At 44.0% G+C, this 12,160-nt stretch overlaps 1 protein-coding gene across 1 annotated transcript in view; it reads left to right on the forward strand.

The window, feature by feature from the left end:
• The window catches only part of MPZL1 (myelin protein zero-like 1), a 23,645-nt gene extending 16,669 nt beyond the window's left edge, over positions 1 to 6,976 (forward strand). Inside the window, exon 7 of the mRNA XM_008575579.1 lies at positions 4,257 to 6,976. Coding sequence (XP_008573801.1) covers positions 4,257 to 4,358 — 102 coding nt within the window. The 3' untranslated portion in view covers positions 4,359 to 6,976. The remainder of the gene's footprint in view (positions 1 to 4,256) is intronic.
• The last annotated feature ends 5,184 nt before the right edge of the window (positions 6,977 to 12,160 follow it).

Below are 12,160 nucleotides of genomic sequence, written 5' to 3' on the forward strand. Positions count from 1 at the left end.
TGGGGCCGGCCCGGTGGCGCACTGCTACAGTGCGCCGCTTGGGAGGGCGGCGGCGCTCCCGCCGAGGGTTCGGATCCCACATACAGACCGGTTCCCGCTCACTGGCTGAGTGAGGGGCGGGCGCAGCACCGAGGGTTGCGATCCCGTTGCTGGTCCCGGTCCGGTACGGACGCGACACTGAGGGTTGCGGTCCGTTGCCGGACACGGAAAAAAGACAAAAAAAAAAAAAAACTGAAAAAGGTGAGCAGTCAGTGAGCATACGGTAAAAGCAGATGTTCTCTTAGTGATACGTGCTAGGATATTGTGATTGATCCCTCTAATGCCTGAAGAATCAGAATCAGATTATAAAGGACTGTAGTGACTAAGTAAAGTACACTAAGGAACATAATGTGATGGCTTCTGATTAATTAATATGCATTTAGAGGCAGGTCTCTGTGCTCTTCTAGAAACCTTTCTTCCTTGACCTTCTCCCCCACCTTCACCAGTATGTTTTTATATTGGAATAAATTTGATGTAAGTAGAATGCAAGCGTGATTTTATCTCTAGTTGTAACTAAATAGTAGACCTACATCAAGAAATTTGTTTCTTGAAACATTTTCAGCAGTTAAGACCAATTTGTGTAGAAAGTAGTGAGGAAAAAAGGGCCAGCTCACTGTGGCTCACTTGGGAGAGTGTGGTGCTGATAACACCAAGGCCACGGGTTCAGATCCCTATATAGGGATGGCCGGTTAGCTCACTTGGGAGAGCATGGTGCTGACAACACCAAGTCAAGGGTTAAGATCCCTTTACCAGTCGTCTTTTTTTTTTTTAAAGTAGTTGAGAAAAAATATATTCAGATAAAATTTTCACTTAATTATTGTAATTTGTTGTGGAAAAGCCTGAAAAAGTGGAGGGAGGGGAGGGCAAGTGTTAAGATGTATAGTGAAAACTGCTAGGTTAATGTAGGTGGTGCTGTTGTTTTCTCTCTTTATTCTTGCATATCCAAAAGTGAGTGTCTTAGCAATGGCGGGTTCATTTCCAGTTGATCTTAGTTCAGTGGATCCTCCTGAAAGCCTGAACAGTCTTGTTGGCCCTCAAAATCAGGGTCCTGGGCATGTTCCACAAAGACCCAAGGTACCTTCAGCTTCTTAATAGCTGAAGAACCAGATTCATTTCTAGATTGAGCTAGATCCATCAGCAGATCCTGATCTCGGCCTACATCCCACAATTCCTCTGGATCCATTATTTCATCATCCCTTCATTTAACACCTACAGTCTGCTAAGTTCTGCACAGTTTACTAACAAAGTCCTTCACTTAAGACCTTATTATATCCTAGGGAAAGAGGGAGTAGGGCTAACATCAGTCAGGGTGAGCAGTTTGAAGAAAACCAAATCCATCAACAGGAAGGGATTCCTTCAGTGTATTCCAGGTTACTTTCAACAGGTTGTTGTATTCTCTTGCAATGAAATACAATACTGTCCCACGTGAAAGACCTTACTGGTATTTTCACATTTACCATCGGATTCAGAGACAATTTGTGTTCTTTTTCTTTGTTTTCTCTGTTCTTTTTTTTTTTTCCCCCACTCACATAATGCATCAGTTATCCACTGCTGTGTAACAAACCACCCCAAACAGCCACCATTTATTTGGCTCCTGATTCTGTGGTTTGGTTGGGCAAATCTCTGGTTTGGTCTGGGTCAGTTCATCTGATCTCTGCAGGCTCACTTGTGCATCTGTAGTTGGCTGGAGAGTTGACTAGTGGCTGCACAGTCTACAGTGGTCTTACTCACAGTCTAACAATTGGCAGGCTGTTGGTCATGCAGACAGAAGGCGGCTAGGTCATGTGTCTCACATAAGCCATCAGGCTAGCTTGGGCTTCCCATGATGGTGGTGGCTGTATGGGTCCCAAGATCAGTAAGAGAGTGGAAGCTGCAAGGCCTGTTGAGGTCTGGGTGTAGAAATTGTACAACAGCACTTCTGCCTCATTCTGTTGGTCAGCTCAAGTCACAAGACCAGCCCAGATTCAAGGGGTGGAGAAATAGATTCTTACTGTTGATGGAAAGATCTGCAACTTTATATTGCAAAGGGTGTAGATGCATTGAAAGAAAGAGTTTGCAGCCATTTCACAATCTAACACACGTTGTAAACTCCTTCCCCCCTGAACACCCTGAAACTCCTAGTGGGTCTTTAGGAATTATGGTACAAGGTTTTGTTATGTAGGAAGTTACGTAATTTAATTTTGGGATGTCTGTCCTATTCTTAGAAGTGGCTGTTACCAGGGACCACTTTTTTTCATTCTGTTTCTAGTAGTAGAAAATAGTGTTTTTCTAACTTCTTTTTGTTTCCTTTTGGGTTAGCACTTACTTGCAGCTTTCTGAGATGGATGCAGAGGGTCTCCATATAATTAAGAATTAACAATGTGATCTATTAATATCACCCATACGAGGCATTAGAGTGAATCATCTACAGACTAAAGACAAACACATGGAGTTTGACTATTCGGTTTACTTGATCAGTCCCCTCAGTGTATTTTAAAGTGTATTTGTGTAACAAGATGTTCATAATAAATAATAATGGCTAACAAGTATTGAGTGCTAACTCTCAGACACTGCCTAAGTTATTTATAGTTATCATCTCATTTAGTGCTCATAACAACACTAAAAGTGCCATTTTAGACTCATAATAAATAATAATGGCTAACAAGTATTGAGTGCTAACTCTCAGACACTGCCAAAGTTATTTATAGTTATCATCTCATTTAGTGCTCATAACAACACTAAAAGTGCCATTTTAGAGATAAAGAAACTTAAGCTTAGAGGTTGGCAGATATACTCAAGGTCATGTGGCCAGTACTCTTCTCTACCAGGCTCAACAAAGAATAATTCATGAATTCAGACTACCGATCCAGTCCTTGAGTGTCATTTTGTAGCTCCACTTTTAGATGTACTGTGGTGTAGGTGTTACACCTGGGTCCACCCCTTCTGTGGCAGTTGAAGTCCTTACACTCCACAGGATCCCAGGTTACACACTAAAGTATGCAGGTTGTTGAGGCTCCTGGGTGCGGATAAGGATGTTCGTTTTAAACCACATGCTTTTGGCTACTGAGCTTACGATTTCAAAGTTGAGCATTTAAGCACAGTGTTAGATTTCTAAAGGAGAGCTCTCATTGAGTGGGAGGAAAGTTGACTGTGGGTTATATTAAATTTTTCTTTTAAAACTAAGGCTCTTTTGTTGTTGTTTACAATTTTAGAATCTCTGAGTTGGAAGAGACTGAAAGTGTCATGAAGTGCAACCACCTGTCTGATGTTTGAACCCTGAGCCTCTGCTCAGACCTCTTTTCCCAAAAGTCAGGAACTCACTCTGCCCCCTGGCAACCCAACCTTCCCTGGCTCTCCTGAATTGGACCCTGACAGCTCTCCAGGACTTTAACCTCTTCTTTACTCCTGAAGCTAAGAAGAGAATCTCTTCTACTTTAGTCCATCTAGGGTTTTTCCTTACATTTTTATAGATTGTGGCATGCATTTTTTTAAACCTTTTTATTTTAAAACAGAAAAAACAGTTATCTGATATTAGAAATCAATAATATTTTTATTGGTCATGAAAAGATCAGACTAAAAGAATTGTGCTATAAATAGTTGCATAAACCTTTTTATTTTAAAACAGAAAAAACAGTTATCTGATATTAGAAATCAAAGAAAATAATATTTTTATTGGTCATGAAAAGATCAGACTAAAAGAATTGTGCTATAAATAGTTGCATTGAAAAATATGTGAAAAGTTTTCATGTACCTATTTGTATAAAGTGACTAGTTCAAATTAACCGTATCTTTGGGTGGCACCAAGTATGTTGGTTTCTTGTGTGGATTATGCTGAAGTTCATGATTTCAGTGGGTCTCAGGTTGGTTGAAGTGCCCATCTTAGTTCTTAAGACTCTGCTCCCAATTGCAAGGGTTGAAAAATTATGTGACGGGTATTAAGATAAGGGATATTCCTAAGACGGAATATTATTTTGTTATAGAAATTTCCAAACATATGCAAAAGTAGAGAGAATAATGTAACATATGCCCATGTACCAGCTTTAACCATTATCCAGGTATGCCCAGTCTTGTTTCAAAGTCAGTCATGGACATATCATTCAAAAGAGGTCTTGAAGCCATTCAGAGGAGGGAACTCTGCTTTGAAGCCCTAATGTTGCCACTTTAATTATTATTTCTACACCTGTATCTAAAGGAACCAACAGGTTTTCTAAACCTGTAATTCTACTTCTCTTCTCCAGGGTCCAGTCATATATGCACAGTTAGACCACTCTGGTGGACATCACAGTGACAAGATTAACAAGTCAGAGTCTGTGGTGTATGCGGATATCCGGAAAAATTGAGAAGACACAGAACATATCCTAAGCAAGCAACAAATCCAAACAGGACTCTTGTGCAGAAAATGTAGCCCATAACCATGTGTGGCCTTGGAGACCCAGGCAAGGACAAGCACATGTGTACTCATAGCGGGAGAAAAAGATATATATAAAGGATATGTATAAATACTCTATTTAATCATCCTGACGTGAGGAGCCACCGTTGCATGATGAAAAGATGGTATAATTCTGCAGATATACAAATTGTCTTGTTGTTTTTGTACTTTCTGTCAGGGTCATTTACAACTGGGAAATTTCAGAAACATTCCTGTCACCATCATTTAGATATGGTTTGCCTTAACAGAGACAGTAGCAGATATTTTAGTATTTCTAGTAGACATGGCCTTTTCATCTGAGGGCTTAACTAGTCTTAGCATTTATTGTAGTTGGAGAATGGAGACTCTACGATGGAAGCACGTCCAAGGTGGCCTTCAACACAGTGTCGGCACCATTTATTTGGTGGTAGCTTTTGGTAAACATCCATTAGCTATGCCCTGGAAGACAGTTTGAAATGTTTTTGTTGTTTTTCTCTCTACAGCAGGGCAATTTTTAGCCTTACACGTTCTGTAGACTTACTTTAATGTTGCACCCTTTAAGTGTGTCATATCCATTTGTGAATTCATAATAGCAAGATAGGCAAAGGATACATGCTGGAATTCACTTCTTCTAGGTACTTTTAGATCAATACCATAGCGATAATTAAAGTAGAAAATCTGGGCTTGCTTGAGGAGTATTGTGCCATTTGGAGAGTAAAAGGTTATCAGTTAATATTCTTTGCTGAAGTCCTTCCTGCTTGAGATAAGAGTCCCCACACAGCTGAAGGACAGGAGTTTCTTTCCTACTAAGTAGGCAGCAATGGGGTCATTAGATAGATTGCCACTCTCCTGGATCCGAGAGCTCTCTAGAGATTCACCTTCTCTATAAAGCTTCAGTCATGCTTCCAGCCAGAGGCAGCAGCAGTCATGGCTTTATAATATCTTCAGGGTGCTGTAGAGACCTTTGAAACTGAAAAGGGTCAAGATTTTTTGAAGTCAAGTGGGGCTAGTATTGCTACTTTGGGAATCTCTTCTCCGTTTCTGTGTATTGTTTGCTTTTTTTTGTTTGTTTGCTTTTTTCCCTCCCCTCCCCCCCAATTACATGGAATTGATAAACAATAAGATAAGAAAAAATAGAGACAACTTGGGGATCCTTCCCCAAAACTGTTTCTCCCATTAACTACCCCCCACCCCACCTCAAATCTATCAGTTTTTGACTGGTAATGAAAAGCATGGTGAAGATCATTAAACTTTTATTTATATTGTCATTCTCCCATTTTCTTGATTATTTTGTTTTAAAATAATATTTTTCGCCTTTAGAATTGTCTGAGAGCCCCCAGTTATGGAAAGAATACCGTCTAGATGGTCTGCAGAACATGTTAGGGTTGACAGTGAGGGTGACTTTAGCTTTTCTCCCGTTTAGTTTGAAGTTCCCTGTGAGCTGCTTCCATGTCCTTCCCGTCGTCTGTCATGTTTGGGGCTGTTTGAAGGCCCAGTTCTAAAAGAATTCACAAAGGTGATAAAGCAGGATTTAGATATAAAGATGCGTGTGAGACGCTATAACAGAGGAGGGGACTGTGAGCTTCAAAACTGACTGTCGCACACAGGAGGGCTTTTATTTCCGGAGGAGCTGTTTGTCGCTCTCCCCGGCTGTGTATGGAGGTGAGCGGGGAGCAGTCTCGTCACCCCGAGGCCGGGGAGGGGACAGGGGACCTCCGCGCCGCAGAGAGACGCTTCCCAAAGTGGTCGACGGCGCCTTGACCCTAAAACCTTTCTGCATCCATTTTGGAAATGACAGGAGCATTTAGGAGACAGGAGGGGAGGCAGGCGGGGATGGTCACCATTCTTCAGACGGATGCCAAGATAATGCCAGTCTTGGCGAGCCTTTGCCACTGTGCGAGCCACACAGCCGACCGAGGCGGGGTTTGAGGTGGGACGGACACGAGTCGTCGACAGACCACGTGCGAGGTTTCCTTACCGTCGCTTTTGACAGAAAAGGAGCGTTCTCCTTTCCTCCCTTCTCAACAGTTCCTGGGAGTAGACTGTACGTGCTGACATTCCTGCCGTCCGCTTTCGCTGTCAGGACCGGGAGCCGCGTATCGGGGAAGCCGGTGCTCTGGGCCCGCTCCCCGCCGCCTGCCCGGGCCTGGCTCAGCCGCACGGACGGAGCTGCACGGACGGAGCTGCTCGGGCTGCTCGGGCGCGGCCTGAGCATCGCAGGGTGGGGCCGCCCGCCCCAGGGCACGCGCTGTCCCTTGGCTTTTTGTCCCTTTCTCCTGTGCCTCAGCATTCCTGTGCCTAACTGCAGATGACAGCAGTGGGGTTGCTTCTGAGCAGCAGACCTGCCCTTTCCGTGTCTTCTTCCTGGCAGAACAAGACCTCCTAAAATTGTGTGTGAATCCTGTGCCCCTAAAGGGATTAGGTAGAGAGGAAAATTCCCAACCATCTGTGGTTGTATCCACCAAGGGAAAACCAACAAGCTCATTATTATTCTTTGCTCTTTTTCAATTGTAACTTTTGTGAATATTTTAATACATCTTTTTCAATTTCTCAGTTGTGTTGTGTGTTTATTTTAATTAAATAGAAAAAGAGATAAAAAGCCTTTTTATGCACCCCCCCAGCACTCCAGCCACACCAACATCTTTATTTTTCCAAAACACCACGCGTGTGATTGCTTCGAGGGCTTTACCCTCGCATCTCCCCTCCCTCCGCTTGAAACACGGAAGATATTTGTGTGGTTTGCTTCTCTCACTTCTTTTAAGTCTCAGATCAAATGTCACCTTCTCAGAGAGACCTTCTGTGATATATAAAAGAGCAACCCACCCTTACCCCTGGCCCTCTAGCCCCGTCAGTCCTGCTGTTTTTCTCCTTCTGTCCAACTATATTTGTTTGCCCCTCCTAGAACATAAGCTCCAAGGTGACAGGACTTGACTGTTTTGTGCATGGCTCTGTCCCTGGTGCGTAGACCAGTACCTGGCACTTGGTGGGTGCTGAGTGAGTATTGACTGGATGGACAGACTTATCCATTCAACAACCTGCATTAAGAACTATCCTGTGCCAGACACTGTGCTAAGCGTAAGGAAACAAAATGAACAAGACAAAGCTCCTCAAGCTTGCTGCAGAGTGGGGGTGACAGAGGTGACATAGTAATAACTAATAGTTACTAAATAATTGCTGTGTGCCAGGCACTTTGCATTTCTTACACTATTATAGCACTATGAGTTGATACTAGTTGTACTAATCAAACCCATTTTTAGAAAATCAATGTCAGGCTTACATTATATAGCTTGCCCAAGGGCACTTAGCTAATAAGGTACTGAGAGGAGAGGCTGGGGCTGGGCAGGGGCCAGGGGGGTTTGATCCAAAGCCTTGTTCTGAATCACTGTACCTTGTGGCTCTCGCACCACAGGAAAGAACCCAACTTCCTTATTCAAATAAACGTGCTGTGTGCCTGAAATGCAGTTTTCTCCCTTTTCCTTAGGAGCTGGGTGGGGTGGCATGAGTGGGGGGTAGTGTAGGTGACAGAGACACAGATGCCCGGGGGTCTTAATGTCCATTTGGAAGACAATATGGTGACTCAAACTGTTGAGAGCTATGAATATTACCAATAAAGCATTGAAGTTTTGCGGTGATTTATTAAGTTTATAAATTGCCACGGCTTCATGATGACCCCTGGCTTGCTTAACTTGATGCTTTCCTGAGTGGGAAGGAGGGAGAGCTGGCAGGAGCACACCTGGGAGTGATTCTCACACGTGAACAGCGTCCTCACGTGTGAAATGGCAGATGCTTCCCCAGCACACAAGGGCGGCAGGAAGAGAGTCTTACGGGTTTTCATCCTCCCTGCAGTTCCTCCCGACTTAGAACTAAGTGTGGAGGGAGGGCTTCCTCCTGCTGGCGGTCTGGCCTCCAAGCTACACAGGGAACATGCCGACCAAATGCTCATTTCTGGGGGAGGCTGCAGCCTGAGTGAGCTGAGTTGGGCAGTGTTTAAGAGGTAACCTCAGATATTCTCTCACCCCCCGTTGGCTCCCTTGTGGCCCCTGTGGGTGATTCTGATACGAACTGAATTTGGGAACCACTGACTTAATCCTCCCAGCTGTTTAGGGGAGGGGAGGGAGCATTCACAGAGGAGAAAAGGGGCATTTGTGGCATTGGCAGAGGTGGTGGGAACTACCCATCTGCTTTTACAGTGGGTCCTCCCTGCACTTTTCTTCTTGTGTATTCAAGATTCTTTTATTATGAAAAATTTCAGATGCACACAAAACAGAACAGTAAAATCAACCTTCATATACCTGTCTCAATAATTATTTCATCAATCCCTTTTTTCTTTTATTATTTGAATAGATTTTTTAAAAGAAAATAATTTTATTATTATTTTTTACATTCTAGGATGTTGTGGAGCAGTTGGAAGGGAGCGGGAGAGGGCAAAGGGGAAGGAAATGGGATGGAAGAAGAAGGAAGGAGGAGGGGTGGGATTGAGGCCTGTGGCACCCCCACATCCCCTCAGGGGATTCCAGCGGTGGCTTGGTCATTGCCGTGTTGGGTGCAGATGTCAGGGGGTGTGGCAAAAGCGCCCGTCCCCCACCGTTCCATCTCGGCAACCCAGGACCCTTCTTGCTGTGGCTTGGTTGTCGCTGCTGGGCTGGCTGCAGGTGTCGGGGAGCCATGGCTGAGGCCTGAGGCTCCCCTCACCCTCAAGCCTCCCCACCAGCTCGGGAGGCCAAGGACGCTGCCTGTGGCAGCTCAGTGGTTGCAGCTGGGCTGGCTGCAAGATCCCTTTTTTCTTTTTCCTTTTCTGAATTATTTTTAAACAAATCCCGAAATCATGTCAGTTCACCCCTACATTCTTCCTTGTGAATCTTGTAAAAATATAGACATTTTCTTACATAACTATAATATCCTGTCACATTTAACAAAAGCATTTTTTAAAACACATTTTAAAAGCCAAGTCCTTGGTTTCATCTATTACGCAGTCTGTATTCAAATTTCCCTTGTCTCAAAAATGGCACTTTATAAATGGTTTCTTCAAATCAGGATCCAACCATGATTTTAGTAAAGATTTTTTGCCTGTTTTAAAACTGAAAATGGGATCATGGTGCTCTGCAGTTTGCTTTTTTCCCCTTAGCACTGTGCCAGAGAAGTTTCCATGTTGGACATAAAGAACTATGCCATTATTAACAACCTACAGGGCTTTTCTCCCCCATATTTTAAACCATTCCAGAACTTATGGACATTTAGGTGGTTTCCAGCTGTTTTATTATTCTCTATTACAAGTAGTGCTGTAATTGCTATTTGTTCTTATGAGCTTTTAAAGAAAAATAAAGCCAAACGTAAATATCTTGCCGCCATGGAAAAGCAGCACAGGATCAGACACATCCGCTGGCCCTTGGAAATGGGATCTAATAGCTGAGAGCAGAAAGCGCAGTTCTCAAGCTCCCCTGCCCTCCTAGTGTCCTTCCTAAAGCCATCAGGAGCTGGCAGCAGAGCCAATGCTCTCAAGGCTGCCGGAGTCTTAGGTTGTAAGAAAAACAATTGAGAGTGGAAGGCAGGAGGGAACTCTGAAAGCTACAGGAGACCCGGCTGTGTTTACAAGGAAGGAAATGCAAACCTTTCAAGCTCAGAGGAGTCCCTGGGGAGCTGCTGCTTCCAGCTTCCATTTCCTCCTGCAAACAGGATGTGAAACTATTGTCTTTTCTTGGCTCAGGCTCTTGGATTTAGCTATCCATTCATTTCTTTATTGTAGGCTTTGTGGATCTGGCCTTTAATGTTCCAGAATATAAGGAAGGGCTGGCTTGGTATTTTTTTGTTTTTTTCATTCTCCCTACATCTGAGGAGAGGAAGTCTGGAAGGTTTACTGTTCTCACATTTTCTCACATTCTCTCAGCCCTGCCTTCAGTGCTGTGCCGCTGACACATTTGTGCTTACTCTGCCCTTCGGGGCATTAAGTAATTCCAGGTCTCTGCACGTGAATCACTGCTCTGCTGTGGGAGTGGAGGGTAGGGGGAGCTAAAGTCCAGCTTGCTGGAGGCCTCAGTCCCTGATAAGGACTTCAAGGACACTCAATTTCAAATCTAGACCACATTCTTGGTTCTTTCTCTGCCTTTGAATCGAGTGATTTTTTTTTAATTACAAAGTTTCTTTTAACGAAATAAAAGAAACATAAATTTTACATTTATTCTAGGGAATCTCTTGGCATGTACAATAGACCCATAAGAATGTGGAACATTTTACAAAACTCTGCCCTCGCTCTTGCTGGCCCAGAAGAACCCCCAGATGTTTGTTTGATACGTGTCTGGATGTTCCTGTTTGGGAAGAAGCCCTAGTCTTGTACTTGTAAGCCAGTCCTGAAGGAAGTTGCTCTGGCTGACGGCAGAACTTTCTGAAAAGCTCGTTTAAGGATCTTGGTCCTAATAGATCTGCAACATAACCAGCACCATTTTAGACAAACCCAAGTACAACACGGCGCCACCCACCTACTCCCCTCCCCTTCCCCGTTCTCTTTTACAAGAAGCCTCATGGTTTCGGAGAAAATGCCACATGTGCAGAACTCTTCATCCCCATGACCTAACTCAATCCCCACCCCGGAATTACATCACCCAGCTCGTGGTGTCAACATACCAATATAAACTCTACCATCCCTACACCTGGTGCTGTCCCCCATTTTCAGGGCAGCCCCGGACTGCCCTCCATTTCGAGCACAGCCCAGCAGATTTCTTTCTTTAATAAAGCTTGAATGGTACCCAGCATTTCGGCTCACTTTCTTTCAGGTCCCAAGAATGTAAAGCACCTGTGGAACACAATTACTGGCAGCCAGCAAATGCCACACTACTCAGTATGCCTTAGCCAAGGAAGCTGCCCCAAGCTCTTGGGGTTAAAGGACTATGCAACATCAGTGCAAGGAGCTCCCACAGCAGAGAATGCTGCCAGGAGTCCCTCGGACACGGCAGGACACACCAGGCTCTTGGAGAGGAGGCTGAGCTAATAATTTCATGTTGACTAATTGAGGTTGAGCAAGAGACAAAAGAGCCCAAGGGAGAGAAATGAAATACACTTAGGAGGAGAGCTAGTACTTGGCTGGAGATACCTGGCCTCCTTCCATACCCTCTCTAAAAATACCATAAGAGAGTTAAAGATTTGGGTTCCTATTGTAAATTTTGTCTATGTAAATTCATTTCAAGCTTTTAGATTACGATCCTTCCATGGCTAGCCTTCATGCCTCCTCCTCCCTATCGGTAGGCATGCATTAAAGTCCTCACAAAATGCAGTCTGTTGAGGCAAAGAGGTATATGAAGGAGGATAGAGAAACATAAGCAGCTTAGCCAGTGTGTGACCTTTCTATTAGACACTGAATAATCTGTTATTAAGCACTAATTTGACATCCTGAAATCACATTAGTTGGATAACTATGTATTGGTAAGAGGTTTAGCCTATCTAGCCTGATATATTTTCTCGTATATTAACAACTCCTTTCTGATCTAAGCTGGTATTAGTCTCTGCAGTGGAAATGTCTCAGTTCAACCTTCAGGGGCTCTGTTTTGGCATGTTAAGGTTAATGCAGATATGTATAGACCTGCACTGTCCCATATGGCAGTGACTGGCCATATGTGGCTGAGGCAGGAGTAAGGACAGGGCTGACAGGAGAGACTCCATTTTGTTGTCTGCACCAAGAACTCAGCCGTAGTCTATGTGTTGGAAATGCAGCAGAGACCTCAGGGGCGACAGACCTCATCCTGT

Source organism: Galeopterus variegatus, unplaced genomic scaffold (assembly GCF_000696425.1).
Source record: "Galeopterus variegatus unplaced genomic scaffold, G_variegatus-3.0.2 Scaffold1209, whole genome shotgun sequence".
Lineage (NCBI taxonomy): Eukaryota > Metazoa > Chordata > Mammalia > Dermoptera > Cynocephalidae > Galeopterus > Galeopterus variegatus.